The 21,291-nt window shown below is 32.9% G+C and overlaps 1 protein-coding gene across 1 annotated transcript in view; it reads right to left on the bottom strand.

Moving 5' to 3' along the window:
- The window catches only part of Eys (eyes shut homolog), a 1,581,889-nt gene that overhangs the window by 467,710 nt on the left and 1,092,888 nt on the right, over window positions 1–21,291 (bottom strand). The window contains 1 exon segment of the mRNA XM_071613805.1: window positions 4,993–5,216. Coding sequence (XP_071469906.1) covers window positions 4,993–5,216 — 224 coding nt within the window.

Here is a 21,291-nt window from a genome sequence, read left to right as displayed (position 1 = left end):
GATTGCTGTTACAGGAGCCTCACTAATGTTCTGTTTCTCCCCTTTGTTGGCTCTGGAATGCCTGATATTCAGCCACCTGATTGAGAGTTAATAAATAAATTCAATCTACTCTAATATGCCTCTTAAATATATTCTAGTTATGGTAAAAAAAAGACATCAAAGCTGTCTCTTTTATTTTAACAAGACAAAACACCTAGTTAAACCTCTCATTTTTATTTCTAGGTTTGCAATTTACTCAGTACAGTTAACCTTTAAACATATATGGAATATACAGAGACAGGATATCAAATAAAATGAAAGATTTCTTGCTTTTAATGTATGGCATTTAAATACTCCTTTATTGTACTATTTATAAAACTGTTTTATAGAACACTAAAAAGTAAGGGGCTGTTTAAAAAATGTTAATCTTATAATTAATAGTCAGAGGCATAAGCTTTCCCCCAGCACAAGGCACTGATATTCTAAATCTGTCACTCTGAACTTTACAGTAGGAGACAGCCATCTGCCTGCATGCAGCTATATAAAACAAAGGAAGAATATATGCTCTTATGTTTCCCCTGGTGAGATGCAGGATCATTATGATAAAGTAGGCAACAAGCTTTAGCTAATATGAATTAAGACAGCATATGTTCAGGGGAAAAAAGGAACATATTTAGTCAAATTAATTCTATAAGTCAGTGTTATTAGGTGATTGGATAATGGAGAATTTGATAAAGCAGAATATATGATGTAGTGCTAAGTAAATAGGAAATATGTGTCTGGGTGACCCATTACTGAGTCCTGCACCCTCCCTCCCCCCACAAATCCTCTTTGCGTTTCTGAATCTGGTGCCATTTTAGTTAAGTCCTATACTTTAATTTACACCTCCATTTTGCTGTGAAACATCAAAGTTGTTAAAATAAAATACTTTAACATTCTCTCACAGGCTAAGAATATTAACTGGAAGCAAAAAGGAGCAAGCCTTGTGAAGAAAAAAATCAATTTCCAACACATTTTTACATCTAGATATCTGTGCAATTGCATTTTTCCCCCCAGAAAGTCGTGTTCTTTAATCAGTTGTGTCTAGATTTTCTGAAATTTGAGTGCTTTTTTTTTTCTTTTTCGTGCAGTTTGGGGATTGAATTCAGGACCTTTCAGTGCTAGGCAAGTGCCTTGACTGATCTGTAGCCCCAGCCCTTGAAATTCAAGTACTTGAAATTCAAGCCCTTAAGTCTGCTTTCTACATTTCAGTCTAACTAAGATACAGTTCCTTTTGGGTCACCTAATGTGTTTTCAGTTTAATTTTAGATGGATCATGATAATACCTTCTTTATTAACAAGGTATTAGATCAATACTAATTTCTATTTTCTCATTTTAGAAATTTTATATTTGAAATAAAACTTTTTCTTTCTGAAATTAAATACATATAGACACACTTTTATACCAGATGAAAAAGTGCAACAATTTAACATTTCTATATTATGCCTTCACATTAGAGTTGATTTTCTAACTAGTGCAGCAATATACATTGTTGTTGAACGTGAACTCTGCAGTCAGCCAAGATTATTTCTAATCCTATTTCTATTATGTACAAGCCTTGTGACCTTGAGTGAGTGATATAGCAACTCTAGGCTTTATTCTAGAATTCTCATTTGTAAATGGAGGTAATTTAGAAAGCCTACTTCAGCCAGGTTTCTCTGAGGTTAAGTGAAATGTATAAAGCACTCAGAGCAGTGTTTGGTTAAGTCAGTTATTTGCAAATTTTACTCCTGAAGCAGAAGGTCATATACAGCAGCTTCCCACCCCCATAATCTTCAAGGATACATACATTCCAAGATACCTGAATGGATCTTGAAACCTCAGAAGGCTGAAACCTCAGATGGTACTGCCCTCTTATAGCTATTGTACTTTTCCCTATACAAACTCACTTGTAAGTAATATCCATCACTGAGCTACATCCCAGCCCTTGAAATTCAAGTACTGCTAAATCTACTTTATGATGATATAATTTAACTTTAATTTATAATTAAATATAGTTTTCATTTATAAACAAGGCATAATAAGAGATTAACAATAATTAAAAAAATAGAACAATTAAAACAATATACTGTAATAAAACTTATTTGAATGTGACCCCTCTATTCCCTCAAAATGTTATTCTACTTTCACTTAAAGAAAGTACTCTATGGCATCTCTTTGGCACGTCCAAATCATCAACATCACAATTTGGTGTTACTATTAAGTAAAATAAGAGTTACATGAACATAAGCACTATGATACAAACAGTAGCTGATTGGATAACCTAGATGATCACTAGGTGAGTACTGGGGTAGGTAAAGTATAAAGAACGGATACATAGATAAAGGAACGACTCATTCATTCTGGGCAGAATAGAGCACGAACACAAGATTTCAATCTAAAATTTATGCATTGGTTACTTATAGAAATTTTTCTATGATATTTTCTGACCACAGTTTGGCCACATATAACTGAAAAAAGTGAAACCATGGCTAAGGAGGAAGCTAGTATATTTTAGATGTATATTATAGTCAATAAAATTTGTATTCAAGAAATTATTTTAATGGTTATCTATCTGCAAATTTCAATTAATTTGTAGATTATAATCATTAAATAGTCAGAAAATTTCTAAGAAAATTTCTATCTACAAATAGAATAAATATAAATAAATAAAGATGAATACGGAAGATTTAAGGATTTTATCTAAAGTTAAGTTTTCACCAGGCAGTTGACACACTTTGAATCTGGCATATAATATTGTTTATTGAAATCTGCACTTAAAATTTGTGGCATCTGGGCAAGATGGATCATTCTATAAATAGTCATTCATGTTGCCAGATTCCTGAATTTTGGGCCTTTTTCAAATATTAACACGTGAGTCTGGATTCTAAGGAGCATACTATTACAAATTTTATTTTAGGCCTTAGGTTACAATCACAAACCTACTCTTGGTATTATTTATGACTGAAAGAAGACAGGTACTTTCTTCAAATGTAAGTAGTAAATGATTAAAATAAATACTATTTTTCATTTTAGAAAAAAATAATTTCTAATTTTGAAAATGCACATCACATTATACTGTTATATTGTTAGATGGAAGCAGGTCCCCAGAAAAAGAGGCAAAAATAGCAAAATTACAGACAATAAGCTATGATAACTCATAGGCTAAAAATAATATTGATGTATGAATTTTGTTTTGCGTATTAAGTGCCTTGTGTGTTACCAAATTAAAGTGTGTTTTAGAAATGCACTTTTAAACCAGTAATAATTATTAATAAAATATTGGCCATAGATTCTGATTATTATGTAGAATACTGGTGTTTAGCAAAACAGTATCGCCCAATAGTAGTTCTTAAAATATTATAATTTAACAGGAAAAACAGTTAAAATATACAAGGTAAAAAGTGATTAATAAAATAGAAAAAAAATTCCAAGAATGAATATAGGGCAGAATTCCAATTCTTTTTCTGAGGTCAGTTTTCTACATTCTGCTACCCAAAAAACCAAATACAATTAAACCTGAGTCAAGCCTTAGGTTTAACTCTAGATAATCCTGAGTTTCTGTTCTTCTTGAGGAAAGTGTGGGTTGTTTTCAGAAGAGTCAAAACTACTAAATGAGGAGTTAAAGGATGAAGAATCACCGATATTAGGGTAGGAAGAAATAATCACTTTGAAGGTTACTCTGTGTCTAATACTTGTGAGGAGGTAAATGCACAATCAGACATTAAAATATGAAAGCATATTTGAAGGAAAATTAGAAGATTTTATTTAGTGCAAAATTAAAGAAAACGTCCTCTAGGTATTTCAAATGGCTAATTGTGTTGCTAAAAGAGTTTTACAACTCATATTTTTTCCCTTTACTTGTACTCATAGAATGTAACATAGTTGGTCTCAATTATAGAAAAGACATACCTTGTGATATTTTTCAGAACATGAAATGTTCACCCAAATGTCAAGCCACAGTGTAATGTGTCTTCAAAAATATTTTACAGTTAAAGACTTTAAGAATATTTATATGATGTTTTAAAATGAACACAACAATAAACTTTGTATTTCTATGCTTTTTGTTATATTTGTTTGCTTACTTCTCTAAATATTAAAACATTCCTCCACATGACGAAGGTCTCTTGGGAAGAGGAGTTGGATAACATAAATAGGTACCTTTGAATAAGCTTCAGAGCATCATCCCCCATTTTAGCATTTAAAAGGGAATTATTCAATATAATCTTGGATAAATAATGAAACTCTCTGTGATGTAAGTCATAATCTAGTAATAATCCTCATTCCCACCTCCCTAATTTAGAACTACTAATTAACTTCACATAGACAACAGTGACACTTTTCAGCTATCAGTGCAGGTCCGAGTAGCACACAATGACCTAATACATTTGTACTGTGCCCAAGGCGTTTCCGATTTCACTTGCCCAACATTGATCTAATTAACTGAAAACCTCTTAGGAGTCTATTAGCTGTTGACAATAGGGATTTTTAAAAAAAATTCATAAATAGCTCCACTAATACTGAGACTATAATCTTACGCACCAAAAAATAATGTGCTCTTTTTTAACACCAAAATATTTTAAAGATGGGGATCTGTTTATGAAATACAAAAACTCAGTGATTTAATTAACAATTAAGCAATGTAAATAGTATTGGAACTTGATTATGTCCATGGCAACAAAGGAAGGAGTCAACATTATTTTAGAAGTAACAACATAAATAACCTAACACCATATCTGAATTTTAACTCCTATTTTATGTGGAAATTGAAAATGTGTATTGAAGGCATTCTTAATGTAAACAAAACAAAACAAAAGCTTAGGTTTGCTTCTGAAGTATTAAACTGGAAGTATTCTATGAGAATTCATTTTAAAATAAAACTATAGATGTTTCTTGCTTATGCTAGTATCCAGCTGTAGACTTCCAAAGTGTTTCAATTCTCTTCTACTGGCTTAAGACGTTTGCAAAAGGAATATAGAAGTGTAAGTGATTACCTTTTTCACAGAAACGGCCTGTAAAATGTAGTGGACAGTCACACTGGAAGGAAATGACAGTGCTTGACAGGAAGAGGGGGTGGCAAGTGCCTCCATTGTGGCACTCATTTTCCTGGCAGACAGGTGGCGCAGCTGGAGAGAGGCTGAGGGAAGAACATCTGGAATTGGTCACTTGCATCATAACAGAAGGAACAACGGAGGCCATTGGAGACAGATCTTGAGATCTGTGATTTAGAGACAGACAAAAAGAAAAAAAATAATGTAAATAAAAGCTCTTGGAACCTACACAGAGATAATAGGAAATTTGGTTTAAAATAAGAGGGAATACACGCGTGCAGGTGCACACACGTTGATCCAAGGTTTACTGAAGGCAAATAAGATGGTCATTTTATGTGTTGAAAACATCTGAGTCACAGAGTGTAACCTTGAGTGATTTACTAAGGTCTTGTTGTGTACTGGTTCTGAGAAGGTAAATAATTGTCTCTAAAGTAGTAAGAAACTTGGTGTAGGCCTTTGTAAGCCTACAAGCACATTCTCTTATAGAAAAGATTAAACTTTTTGCCTAACACAGTCCCTCTTCAACTATTTCAAATCTTATGAGCCTAAGATCAAAAGTGAGGCCATTTTGCATTTTGATGTTAAAATTGTTTGAACTTGAGTTATTTCTAGGTTGATTGCATTTCTCAAGGGGACTTGTATTTATTTCTAGAAGTTATCCAATTGATACCTTAGAAATGCCCAGAGGATTCCCTATTTTTTTCATAAATATTACTACCAGTTTATTTTTTTTTTCTTTCTAAATAAATAACAAACAATGAAAATTTCCCTCTGAACTACATTGAAATTCCTTACCTTTACATTCAAAGTCCCTAGGCAATCTAATTCCTCTTTGCTCTTCCAGTTCACCATAGAATGATACCTAATAAAAGCTTTAAATTCTCTCACACCAAATGTGAGTATATTCTCTAAGGACTCTATACTTCCCTCACTGGGGAAACTGGTTCAAACCATTCTATGTGCATGATTGTTCCTTTCATCTTAGATTTCGCCTAAGTGCTACGTCCACACCTGAATTATTTCCTATAGTCTTCTCAGTTGCCCTTAGCCAGTCAAGATAAAGCTGATGATTCTCCCAGCTGTAAAGTCCAAGCGGTGGTCTAGCAAATGACTTTTTTTGCTAGCGATGGTGTAGAGCACATTTGCCATGTGCTCATGTAATTATTTTATATCAGACTTTCCTATTAGGCTATATGTAATCATAGTAAATATTTTTTAAACGTTTGAATTATTGTCTTTAGCATGCTATATACTCTTTGGGAAACAGTGATTCTGGAATTTTCACTTAATATAATCATGAGAGAATTATCTTTTTAACATAAAAATCTTACTGCAATAAAAATACTCAACAACTTTTCTGAGTAAATATTTACTTTGTACATTGTCTTAAAGATAAAACCTTAGCAAAGGAGATTAATTTTAAGATGCACTAACTGAGGCTGAGATTGTGGCTCAGTGATAGAGTGTTTACCTGGCACGTGTGAGGCTCTGGGTTCAATTCTCAGCACCACATACAAATAAATAAATTAAATAAAGGTCCATCAATGACTAAAAACATATTTCTTTTAAAAAAAGATGCACGGACTGACATCAGAGATTTAAAATACATACTTTTTTTGTATCTACCAAGTGCACTAATGTCAACTTATTAGCATAAAAGAGATGAAAATGAAATAGATAATAATTTATAAAAAGGTTTTGCTGATATAATATTAATGTAAAGATTAGTTCTTTATTTTTACAATCCTTTTATAGCCTGAAATTGTTCTTTCCAGAGTTCATCCCAGATTTGTAACAATATGTTTATTTTTATGACTGTTTGAGCCTGATTCTCTTCTTTTACCTCTAGATTGCAATCTTCATGGAGGATGGATGGATGAATCACCTCTACTCTTTCTTTCATTTTATCCCTAAACAACAATGCTTGACTCCCTAGCAGGTTTTCTGGGAAATATTTTATACATGGATTTGAACCTTTTTTTTGGTAAACACTCAATATACCACACTACTAATTAGAAAGATAGCTAGTAAAAATAATTTTATAATCCTAGGATTAATTTCATAACTCTATGATATGACTTTTTAGTTTTATAAATAATATAAACTCTTCACATTTAACTTTGTCTGTTTTTTTTTTTCTCTTGCAGGCTTAGCATAATTTCTCCTATTTATACTCACAATATAGGTAGTCCCTCTAAGGTAACTTTCCTCAAGTGTAATGGCAATGCTAATATGAATTACCTGAGATTTATTGCTGAGTACTCCGTGTTCTAATTTAATTTCTAGTTTTAGTGTTTCTGAGTGATTTCACCATTTAGTCTAACACTTGCCATGGAATTCATGAACTGCAGTCAATCACCTCTGAGGAATAAATTAAACTGAATTAAATGTCACTACTTCCCTCTCATACTGTGGCTGCTCAGGGAGCCTGTGTCTCACCTGAAAGAATCAATATGTTGCACATTTTAGTTGTTAACTGATTACACAAAATAATTACTATCAATTGATCCATCAATTAAAATATCAGCATCATAAATCAAATTTTGAAAGCAGCACTAATCAGATACATTCTATGTTATAAAGATTAGATTGCATATCTGTTATATCATTATGGCTAGTTCTTGATTTTCAGCAGTTTTCATGAGTTATAAATTATGCCATGAATTAACCTACATTAGAATTTAAAATGAAAATAAAATTAATTTGATCTGTTATATATTTAAAAAGAAAGATTTATTCTGATGGCCACATTTTTACTTATTTTTACATAAAGGTAAATAGCTTAAAAATATCAAGTTAATATTGAGGTTTGGCCATAATAATATAATTAATATTAAAGTTACAAATCTTTTCTATTCTAGAAATTATATGAAAGTATGAGAACTTTGAAAGAGATCAAGGTTTGAAAGTTTCAAAATTATTTTTTAAAGACATAATATTATTAAAATTGGAGTTCTTTTCCTTCCTTATATAAGTTTTTGATTTATTCTGTGTCCAAAATGATCAGTATGAAAACTTTGATTGCTTCTGGATAACTTTGTACAAGGATGTAGAAATGTACCACCCATTAAAGATATAACCTCTCAAGAACTTTTTCTTAATGATTTCATTTCTGAATATCATGCTTATTTCGTTCAAAACCAAGCCTGATCATTCAGGAAAAACATGTAGATCGGATAGATTTCCAATCATGTTGTAGAGATCTAATTGGAACCAGAAAGAAGGACGCATACTCATTGTCTTCATCCCAGGTCTGTCCTTCCAGGGGATTCTACAGAATCGCTGATTTGCCAAGATGTAGAACACCACTGGGCTAAAAAGTTGCTTTGCTTTTCTTTAGCCTAGGGATTCTGCTGATTGGCAACTGACTTTGTCACTTTTAGGTAGATACTTGTCTGCCTTCAAATTCTGAAAAAGATTAGCGGGCTCATTCAGATGTGTGAATTCTGGGAACTCTGCTTCACAATAGAGATATAAGAGAATTTTTGGAATGACGATGTGATATTAAATAGAAATGAAGAAACTCAAGTAGAAAATTCTTGATCTTAGGGCTCTGAATACGTAAGAATAGAAGTCTGAAAAATTGTTAGATTTTAGAAAGTGGTAAAATAAATAAAATAAAAAACTTGTACCTCATGCAAAGTAGCATATAAAGAGAAAATTTTTTAAAACACCTCCCTGCTCCCATTTCCTTTAGCATTCACTCCTCACCACATACCCTCAGCCCAGCCCTAGGCACCTTAAATTGACTTTCTATCCTATAGATTTGCCTATATTTAACATTTCATATCAATGTAATCATCTAATATGTAATCTTCATGCTGGCTTTTTACTTTGACTAGTGTTTTCATAATGATGTATATATTAGAACTTTATTTACCTTTTAGTGATTGTAAGCAACATTATTATGTACATTAATATTCAAATTTTTGTCTGGGTGTATGTTTTTATTTGGGATATATTTAGAAATATAATTGTTGGATCATATATTTTATGTTTAAAATTTTCAGCCACAGCAAATTTATTTTACAAAAAGGCTTCACCATTTTACATTTTTACCAGCAAATATGAATGCAGGCTTCTCCACATCCTTTCCACATACTTGATGGCTTATTATTGTTATTATAAAATTATTAGCAACAGAAGAGTTCCTTTGATCAAAATTTCTGCCTTTCTTCTACCTTTTAGCCATGACATCATAAATTCTCAGAAGTGGTATGTGCATTTATACTTTTACGGAATTTACCAAATTTCCCTCAAAATAGTTGCTACAATTCATGTAGTGAGACATTTTACCATATTTATGATAATCCAAATGAACAATTGTATTATTAAGTTTAAATTTTCAGAAGTTACCAAAAAGTAATTACTTGCTCTTTTTTCAAATCATGTTTATTCATTTATACATGTGGTAGGAAGAATAATGCTCCCCCAAATTAAAAATGATTTTCTGAATTGGCCTAACTAGGGTCTGTTACATTTTCCTGGAGTAATGGCAAAGGAGCTGCTATGAAGAACTCCCATTAAGAGTGGTACCCACCAAAGAATGTGGCTGCTTATCCATCTTCCTAAGTTATCTGTTTCTCTACTTATATGTGATCAATTTTCATACCTATAAACATATACACTTAACTTGTGTTTAACACACCTTTATGTATATCTACATCTAACACTATAACTTTAGTTTTTAATCTCCTACACTATTTCTGTAGTGTTTCTCAGTGGTCAGGCCCTCAATTTTCACACATGATATCTCATAACACCCAATATTGTCCTAGTGATGGTTGCTAACATTAATAAATCCAGAAAAAAATTCAATTTCTGCTTTAACTTTCAAAATTCTAAAAACATCAGAATAGCCCAAAGATAGTTAGACATATTGAAAATAGCTTCGAAAGTTTAAATTACCATTCTCAGCTCTAACATTTTATATTGTTTTAGTTTGATCAAATCACTTTGAAAATCATTAATCATTGTGAATTTTATCTGGGAGCAAAACAACAGATTTGCTATTTAAAATATATTCAACTGACATTTTTATATTAAAAGAAGAAATATGTAAAATTACTGGTATACATGTAAAATTCTCATTTGTCAACCAAAAGAATAATTAAATATCAAAACAACAAATTATATATGGGAAAATCAATCTAAACAAACATGATTCCAGGTATTACTCCTCTTATTTTGATTCATGTTTTTTGAGTGCTGGGTATTGAACCCAGTGTCTTACTCATGCTAAAGACACATACTCTTCACTGAGATGCATCCCAGTCCTTCTCTTTTTGAGAACATAGTGTTATATAATAGGATAATAATTATAACCTAATAACTAATTCAGGAGTATTTAACATTTTTACTAAATTCACTCAAACAAGATAGTGTGAATTTAATAGATCTTCTTTTCACATTTTACTAATTTTTCCCACTAGAATGCATTTCTTATTCTCACAGTCTTCTATTCTTTAGCTATAACATATTTATATGTAATAGACCACAGCATTAGACCCCAAGAATTCTCACATAGTCAATGTTCAACACATCCCTGTTAGGCATCCCAGGTCCCAATGTGTCTTAGGCCACTGGGACTTAGAATTTAAGGGGTTATCCGTGGAAAAGTAGTCTCTTTTGATAGATTCTTATCTCCCCTCCTTGTACCAGCTTTCTTAGTTCTTGATCAGAGAGAACATTCAACCTCTCTGAATTTTGATGCCAGAGGCCAAACCTAGCTGAGAATGAGATTAATATTTCATGCTTGTACACCAAATCGGGAAGTAGAAGAAACTCTGGAGTTTTTCCCCTCTTCTTTCCTTATCTTAAATTCTATACCCATCCCCCTCTTCTCATGAACTAGTAAAACAGCCTCAACTTTTCATCATTTATATGTTCAAATTTCCTTTTTCTCATCTCCAACATCAGTTCCCAACTCTGCTAATCTGTTATTCTCATTACATATCATACTTTCTTCTTCTATTATTTCCATGTCCAAAATTATTCCAAAGCAAAGCTTACAGTAGTTTCTGATTTGGTTCCATCTTACTTTTCACTTTTATTGACCTCCAGTGCCTCTCTCTATATATATATAATGCAATGATATTCACTGTAATATTTATGATTTTAAAAGTTGAAACAAACTAAATGTTTATCAATAGAGAATGTGGTATATAAAATATGTTCTAACCACATTTTAGTGTAATATTTTTAAAATTTCATGCTTTGTAACTTTCATATACTAGCATTCCCGGGAAACACTTTAACCTTGAAATCACTCCCCTGCCTTTTTTTTTTTTTAAAGACACAATTTATAGTCACTATCTCTACATTTATTTTGGATTTTCCCTAGACATAATTAATGTGTCAACATTATACATATGCCAAATTAATGAAATAATACAAAAAATGCCTCAAATGTTATAGAAGTATCTAGAGCTAGTATCCTTATTGGTATTTTCTTCCAAATTAAATATCTCAAGAGGTAAGAACTCAGTCTTCTATTTGTACAAATAATATCTAGATATAAAAGCATGTAATTTTGTTTTTATTCTTTACCAGTTTTTAATATCAAATTGTGTCAGTTAAAAGTGATGCTGGGTGCAATGGTGCATGCTTGTAATCTCAGAAGGAGGCTCAGGCAGGAGGATCTTGGGTTCAAAGCCAGCCTCAGCAAAAGTGAGGTGCTAAGCAACTCAGTGATACCCTTCTCTAAATAAAATACAAAATAACGCTAGGGATGTGGCTCAGGGGTTGTGTGCCCCTGAGTTCAATCCCTGGTACTAAAAAAAAAAAAATGAGTAATGCAATCTTTTAAACCTCAGGGCCTTAACAACACAGATGTTTATTTTCTGTCCATGTCAAGTTCAGTCAGTATAGGTCATAGGGTGGGTGGAGTTCTGCTCCCTTGTCATTTGATGGCATTCAAGCATCTCAGGATATAGGAATTGTCACCCCCAGCATATGGTTTCTGAGGTATCCTTCAGTGTCACACCCAAATACCTAAATACTAGGCATTATGAAAAAGTTAGGGGTAGAAGGGATTGTAATAAAATTTATTCCCTCTCATTTCATTGATGAGAACTTAGACATGTGGTCAAGTCCACCACCTATTGGGAACTTGGAAAGTCTTGTAGCTATGTCTTAGGAAGGTGAAAAAATAAGTTGGCCTATACAGCCAACTCTTGCCATGGATATCACACTAAAAATATTGCTATTAAATAAAACTAAAACAAACAAACAAAAAACCCTGCTTGCATGTTTTTGGCTTCACTTTCAGTTACAAAATATCTTGGGGATCTATTATTGTCATATATATGTAAAACTTAAAAATTTTAATGAAAGACTTTCTTAGTGAGATGAATCACAATGTTTTGAATCATTTCTCTATTGATAAACATTTAGTTTGTTTCAACTTTTAAAATCATAAATATTACAGTGAATATCATTGCATAAATGCTTTAGGAATATATTAAATTTGTGCAATAAATAGAGGTGAAATTCCTTATGTTACATAAGTGTCCAATTTGTATTTTAATAGATATTCCATGAAAGTTTATATAACATGAAACTCTCCAAATAGTTTTTGAGAATGAATTTCCCCAGTTTTTACCAAAACTAAATGCTATCTTGGTTTAAATAGTTACATATCTGATGAGTGAGAATTACAAGAATGGATAACCCCACTGTTGCTTCAACTTCTATTTTAATTTTTGATGTATTACCTGTCATTCATTTTGTCAGTTTAGTTATTTTGGATTGCAGGAATATGTACTTTCCTCACATCTTCAAGTCAGTTGTCTGCTTTTACTTCTCAATTTAGAGAAGACAATTATATATCATAGAGATTGATACATTATTATATCATTTCAGTGGATATTTCTTGCTCTTTCTGTGCAGTTTGTAATGTCTTTGATGTTTTTTTCTGTCATTGTTCCTGTTGAAAATTTATTTGTTGACTTCAATTATTCTTCCTTCCTAGGAAACTTATCTTTGTTATCTGGACATTTTTGACAAGTTCCCTTTGTATTTCTCTTTTTCTTTTCTTTTCTTCTTTTTATTTTGTCTTAATGGATTTTCACTATTCTGTGTTAAGATATAAAATTATTTTTATTCATCTAAGTTAGATTTATTTCAAAGGGCTTTTTAAATTGGAGTATTTATGTTTTTCAACTATTTTGGGAAAATGTTAATTCTCTCATATTCACCCTATAATTTTTTTTCTGTGTGCTACTTATTACATGAAATTAAATTTCATCATTTTATCCTTTTTATGAGCTTCTTTGCAATTCTACTGGTTTCTTTCTCTCTCCTCTATGTTCATAGAAGTTTCAGATAAACTAGCTTGTTCATTAATTCTCTCTGCAGCTTTGTCTAGTTGTTTAACTTGACTCTTTAAAAATATAACTTACATGTTTTTATGTTTTGAATATTTATTTGTCGATCTTTTAAAATTCTACTCAGTTTTTGTGTATATTTTCTCTTACATATATTTCATTTTCTCTTTTTATTTCTTTAAATAACCAAGCAAAAAAGTTTTATTCTCTCTCTGATAAAAGAAGTATCTGGTCTTTGTATATCTAAGCCACTTCTTCCTCCTTTCTGCTTACGCTTATCTTACTTTTTTTTCGTTTGTGTTTTTTGTTTTTAATTTCCCAAGTGTTTTGCCATTTTTCACTGTGTACTCAAATTCTTTGAAATTTTATCTGTGGAAAAAAATTTAAGACTAGTGTATGACATTTCTTTAAAGAGTATTTATTTTCCTTGGTTCACCTCATGAGAAAAATTTCAACCTGGAAATATTATAAAATATTTTCTCTTTCAGTTTCTTTTTTTTTTCATAAACTGGGGATTTATCCCAAGAGAACTTTATCACTGAGCTACATCCCCAGCCCATTCTTAATTTTTTAAAATTTGTTTTTTTTAGATACACGTGGCAAGAGAAAGTATTTTGACATATTATACATATTTGGAGTTCCCCAGTCGTGTATTCATATAAAAACATGGGAAAACTATGTCCTATTCATTCTACTGTCTTTCCTATTTCCATACTCTCTCCCTTTCCTTCCTTCTGCTTTGTCTAATTCAGTAAACTTCTGTTCTCCTCTGCCTCCCTTATTGTATGTATACACATAATGGAGAGGATATTTGTCCTTTGATTTTTTGGGATTGATTTATTTCACTTAGCATGGTAGTCTCTAGTTTCTTGGCAAATGCCATAATTCCATTCTTCTTGGCTGAGTAATATTCCATTGTATATATATACCACATTTTCTTTATCCATTAATCTGTTGAAAGGCACCTAAGTTGGTTCCATAGCTTAACTATTGTGAATTGAGCTGCTATAAACATTAATGGGGCTGTGTTACTGTAGTGTGCTGATTTTAAGTCCTCTGGGTATATGCCAAGGAGTGAGGCAGGATCTTGCTCAGTTGCTGAGGGTTGTGAACATGGAATTCTCCTGTCTCCTATGTCACTGAGATTACAGATGTACACCCCATGCCTAGATTTCTTTAATATTTTTAAAGATATAATCAATCTAGATTTGGGCCAGTTTGTTCTTATAAACAATTGGGAATTTTTTTCCTCCTCGTACTTAATGGTGAGGTACAGTCCTGAAACTGATCTTTTCTTTCCTATTTTTTCTTCTCTCTTTTCCCTTTCCTTTTCTATCTTCCTTCTTTCTTTTTTCTTTCTTTCCTTTTTTTGGCTGTAAAGATTTTGTTTATTTTCTTTACATCATTCAAGTTATTTAAAACTTTTTTTCCAATAAAAAAAATTTTATTATTGACATAATTGGATTTGTTTTCTTTCTTTGGTTTGATTTTAATTTTAACTGACAATAGTTGTATAAATTTATCAATAATAGTATAAATAATTGTGATATTTCACCACCTGTTTACATTGTGGAATGATCAAATCAGGCTAATTATCATACCACTTCAAAAATGAATGTATCATTTCTTTGTAGTGAGAAAATAACACAATCAACAAATGGGCCAAGGACCTGAACAGACACTTCTCATAAGAGGATATACAATCAATCAACAAATACATGAAAAAATGCTCACCATCTCTAGTAATCAGAGAATTACAAATTAAAACTACTCTAAGATACCATCTCACTCTAATAAGATTGGCAGCCATTATGAAGACAAACAACAAGTGCTGGCGAGGATGTGGGGAAAAAGGTACACTCATACATTGCTGGTGGGACTGCAAATTGGTGCAGCCAATTTGGAAAGCAGTATGAAGATTCCTTGGAAAACTGGGAATGGAACCACCATTTGACTCAGCTATTCCCCTTCTTGGACTATACCCCAAAGACCTAAAAACAGCATACTACAGGGACACAGCCACATCAATGTTTATAGCAGTACAATTCACAATAGCTAGACTATGGAACCAACCTAGATGCCCTTCAATGAATGGATTAAAAAATGTGGCATTTATACACAATGGAATATTGCTCAGCACTAAAAAAATAACAAGATCATGGCATTTTCAGGGAAATGGATGGCATTAGAGCAGATTATTCTAAGTGAAGCTAGCCAACCCCTAAAAAAACAAATGCTGAATGTCTTCTCTGATATAAGGGGCTGACTCAAAATGGGATAGGGAGGAAGAGCATGAGAAGAAGATTACCATTAAATAGGGACCAGAGGTGGGAGGGAAAAGGAGGGAGAAGGGGAATTGCATAGAAGATAGAAGGAGATCCTCATCGTTATACAAAATACATGTATGATGCTGTGAGGAGAAAAAAAGAAGTGTGTCACATTAGATTGGGTAGAGAGATGTGATGGGAGGGGAGGGGAGGGGAAGGGGTGATAGGAGGGGCAGCAGAATAAAATAGACATTATTATTATTGCTGTATGTATATAGGTGACTGTATGACCAATGTTGATTCTGCAACATGTACACTCAGAAAAATGAGAAATTATACCCCATTTGATTCAAATGTATGAAATGTCAGGATCATTGTATGTCATGTTAACTAATAAAAAACCCTTTTTCTCTATAAGTCTATATTTTATTTAAAAAACCCACCTTTTTCTCTATAAGTCTTGTAACTGAATATTTTTCTGGTTGCCACACTACCTGAAATGAAAGTCATATATTTTAAAATCCTACAGAAATTTCTCAAAATGCATATCTGCTTAAGGAAACGTTTACTATTTTAAATACTGATATATGTGAATATCCACCATGCGGCCTGCGCAATGGTTTCATTAATGAGGTTCTTGGCATAAAGTTAGCTAGAAGAGATCGAAATAAAACACACAGACTCAGTTACCTTATTTCTATTGCCAGGTCCGAGAAGGCTCCCCTCTCTGGCTCCAACCTCTAACCGCCCAGCAGGGCAGCAAGGATTACTCAGGGCTAGCAGGAGAGAGAGAGAGTGAACACGCCAGGGAGTAGCCTTTTATTGGGGAACAAGAAATTCAGGGGATAATTCCATCCAATGAAGGTTGAGGGGGGACTGCACTCCAAGGTCAGGGTCAGTGATTGGGCCCCCGGGGTCAGTGGTCAGTCACACCCCCACACGGACGGGTTCTCTCATCAGGAAAGGGCCGGGAAAGTTCCGACACAGCCAGAATGCCTCAGACCCTTAACGGGAGCTGCCCAGTCACTTGTCAGGATGGCTTCCCACATGAATATATAGCATGTGAATGTTCTATGTTTTGATATTTTCTGTAGAGTCTTTATTGGAGAAGACTATAGATATATGCATACTTTGCAATTCCTAATAATATTTTGTTGTATTTATACTACACAGTACTTAATTGTTTTTCTGATCATCTTCCTTTTTAGGATTTAAAACTTAATAATTAACTTTACTTATGTTAGTAGTCAGTACTTAATATAGTTCTGACACTGATAATTGCTATGAATTTTTTTTAACTTAATATATATTCTAATTTATGTTATTTTCTGAGATAAAACACAAAAAAGCAAACCATTTTGAAATATAGAAAACAATGGGACATTATGGGAACTGAATTTTATAACATGGGTCTTAAGGAAATCTAGAAATTCATATTCTCATGCTGATAGTATACATATTTTGATGGAATATAACAAATTGAAATTAAACTGATAAATTCATAAAAGCAATGTTTTTGGCTAAGAGCACATTTTTACTTAATGACTTTATTTAGATTTAGAAGTCATTGGAGTTTAAATGCCTTAACACTATGGATAGTTCAAAACACAGAAATAATGCAGCATTTTTAATTAGTGTTCTATGTGAAATAGAAGCATTCATTATATTAATTGAATTAAATTTGTAATTTTCATTATGGATAAATAATACTCTGGAATACTTCCAAATTAACATGAAACTTGAAAGAAAGGAGAATATTTTAAAATATCAGCCAAAATTAAAAATGTTTTATTACTCACTACCTGGAAAATACATCCAAATTAGTGAAAGACAGATTAATAATCAAAGTGACATGATTAAAATCACATACTTAACACCAACCATAAGAACATGTGTGCTGGCAGAGAAAAATGCAAATTTGTCTTTTGAATCTGAGAAGGAAAGAGCAACTTTTTCATATTCATAGGAACTCTAAAGTGTATTTATTTCAGAGAAAGGATTCTTTAAGGAAGCTGGATTTGGACATTACTAGCCTGTATTTGAAAAAACATTAGAGGCCAAGAGAGAAAGCAATGAAATAAATTTCAAGTTCATTGCAGATCATTCATTCATTTATTCAACCAACTTGACCTATGAAGATTGCTGTATGCATCAGAAACTCACTAATCAAAATTCTAAGGTGATTAGTAGAAATGAGACCCTCCTTTATAGGAGCTTTCTTTTCTTTCTTATGGGGTTGAGAAAGTAGGCAATTGCAATTGCTTAAAGAATTGAGTGTGGACTGTATACCTAGCACTGCTTCAAATTCTTCATATGTACTAAACTAAGTTCTCACAGGAATACAAAATAACCTAAATGTAGAGGTAAGACACTTAACAAACTTGTTTATGACCATAAGACAAATGTGTAATGGAAAGGGATTTGAGCCCATATATTTCAATCCTTGAAGTGAAACTCCAAGATTTTATACATCTGGTAGGGAACAAAGGGTACTGTGACAGAGTTGAAGGTGAGAAGATAGCATTTGTAAAGAAGAAGAAAAAATCTATTCGAAGAGACTCCCTAAGAGGTTTGTAGCTAAGTCCCAAGGAACAGAAGAAGTTGGTAAGAAGAAAGACGGGCAAAGAAGAATAGTTAGGAACACTGCCTCATCCCCCATCAGAAGAGGTTTCAAGTCCTGCAGGAAAGGGATAGCATACATGGAGAAATAAGTGGTTTGTCATGGAAGAAGCACAAATGCGTGTGTGTGTGTGTGTGTGTGTGTGTGTGTGTGTGTGCATGAGAGAAAGAGAGAGATTTCACCCAAGGGAGAGACTTGGAAGACAGTCAGAGCCTGTACTTTGACAAAGCTTGTTGGCTATGTTTTAAAGCAAAGGCAAGTTACTAGTGGTTTTTAAATAGGAAATCAATAGTCCATATATGTTTTTGAATTGCCTCTCTGGTTTTAGTGGTTTGGAAAGCAGAAATAGCTGGAGACAGTTGAAATAATTTAGGAGAAGAATAGGCTTGAAACTTGAACTAAGATTATTGGGCATGTAGAGAAGTTAAAAAAGACTCCAGTGAAGTTTGTTTTGTTGATAAAAGGCAATTGCGATCAGTTTCATATACAAGATGTCTATCATTCAGGAGCTGACAGGAAACAGATGGTTTATTCTGAAAGGATAATTAAAATGAGTTTAATAAGCAGACTAAGTCAGAGAAACTTAAGAAGAACAGCAACTAATTGAGGAAATGTCCAGGATCAGAGTTTGTTACTATCAATGGACCCAAAGGGGTAACTTATGCAGTTTAGATAAAAATATAGGTATAGAATAAGAGCTGTGGTCTCAGAGAGAGGGACTAAATCACCACTAACTTGTACCCAGCTGAATTAGGATGAGAATTAACACTCTGAACCTTTTCTCTTCCTGCCCTTCAATGTCCTCTTATCCTCTTGGTCAAATTAAACTGAAGGTCAGAAGACAGGAATAGCTGGGGTGTTGCAACCCATAGAAGTTGGCTTCTTAGGGTATGAAAAAGGGAGAAAAACACAAGTGAATCTTAGGCTTTCAGTTTAGGTGACTGGTTGAACAATGCCACTTACTGATGAGGCAGATAGAAACTTCATGCCGGAAAGAATGCTCTCCATTTGGTTCTACCTGGATGATATCTTATTGAAATCCCTTAATAGTATCCATTTTGTTATTATTTTTTTTTTGACTTTTAAAAATATTTCCTTGCTAAGTTGTGAGAGTGGAAACTCGAGCATGTAAACTTATACCAGTATTTTGTGTGAGATGCCAGCCAAATGTAAATTTTACAAATAAACAATGATCCAGTTAATAATGTTCCTGCTCAGTTGGGTCATGAAATGACAACTCTCAATATCATCATTCACTTGAGGGCAGCTAGCAGAATTGCAGGCAACTGTGGTCGGGGGAATTCATCATTTCTCTAAAGAGAAAACCATGCAGTTATTACTAGTGCCTCTTGCATGATTTAAAAGATTTACTTTAACATATTAATCTTAATAGAATATAGTCACAAATAGCTAAAGCAATGTTGGAAGTGTTTATTTCAAAATTCACAAAGTTGGAGAAAATGTTGGGCACAGTAGTTTTATATTCACAGTATGAGAGCTTGCACTGGTTTTTGAGTACTGCAAGGAATCTAATAGATCTGTGTTGAAATCTCTGCATGCAAAAAAATGTATTTAAACACCTGATATTATATTACTGCAGTAATGGACTTATCCTTGACTGATTAAAAAAAAAAAAACTATTTATTGGGGCTGTGGTTGTAGCTCAGTGGTAAAGCACTTGCCTCGCATGCGTGAGACACTGGGTTCCATGCTCAGCAACACATAAAAATGAATAAAATAAAGATATTGTGTCCATCTACAACTAAAAAAAATATTTATTGAAGACTTGTCTGTGAGAATCTGGGCAATAGGCTTTAGTCAGCAGTCTACTGAGGACAATGAAGATAGTCCATGTACCATCAGTTCTTCTGCAGTCAAATGTGATACCTTGAAATAGTGTTTATAATTTTTCCTTTTTTGTCAAGAAATGTTGACATAAAATTGTTGACATAATTTGTTTGAATGCCTCAATCTCATAATCTGTATGAATTTAAACATGTGCCAAAGAACTACTGGGACTAACCAAGAAAAAATAAATCGATCTCTTAGAATTATTACTCTTATGGTTTTAGATATGAGGTGCCCCTGAAAAGCTCATGTGTAGGACAACACAAGAACGTTCAGAGGCAAAATGACTAGATTATGAGAGCTATAACCTAATCAGGGGATTAATCCACTGATATAGATTAAATAGGTGGTAATGGCAGGCAGGTAGTGTATGGATGGAGGTAGTAGGGAGGTCAGTATGAGTGTGACTTTGGGGTTTACATTCTGTCCCTGATAAATTGAGCTCTCTCTTCTGCTTCCTGGTGCTTTGTCCTGAGATGCTTGCTTCCTATATACCCCTCTGCCATGATGTTCTCCCTAACCTTGGATCCAGAGAAGTAGGATCAGCTATCTATGCACTGAGACCTTTGAAACCATGATCCAAAATAAACTTTTCCACTTCAAGTTGTTCTTGTCAGGTCTTTTGGTCATAGTGATGCAAGGCTGACTAGAAATATTACATAGCAGTATTCAATAACTAGTGTTGCCTTTGTCTACATAGGCTATCTTGCTTCACAGAGTGTATTAAAATAATCACCAGGAATGCCAAAAGGGATTCACTTAAAGGAAAATATGTGATACCAACATTGAGGCACAATATAAGAGAAATTTTGGAGAACTAATTTCTCTTAGTTTTTTTCTTTTCTTCTAGTTAAGAAATCAAACAAATATGTATAGTTCTCCCAAAATAAAACCTTGTTTCCTTTTCAATTTCTCTGTTTTACTGAAGGGCCACTATTATGATTATGTTTGGCAGAAAGAGTTAAGTGTATTCACCTATTCATTTATGCTATAAATATTCCTTGTGTGTTCACTCTGTGCTGGGTGGTGAGTATGAAAAGATTATCAGGTTTCATACTATTGAGAAGCATTTGGTGAGCTTAATGATACTCATGGACAGGTTAAGTGAGGATGAGGTCATAACAGGAAGAGGTTCTGTGACAACACAAAGAAGGGAAAAATTACGTCTATATCAGGAATT

Source organism: Marmota flaviventris, chromosome 6 (assembly GCF_047511675.1).
Source record: "Marmota flaviventris isolate mMarFla1 chromosome 6, mMarFla1.hap1, whole genome shotgun sequence".
Lineage (NCBI taxonomy): Eukaryota > Metazoa > Chordata > Mammalia > Rodentia > Sciuridae > Marmota > Marmota flaviventris.
Note: the sequence above shows the minus strand (reverse complement) of the source record. Positions and strands in the feature narration are given on the sequence as shown.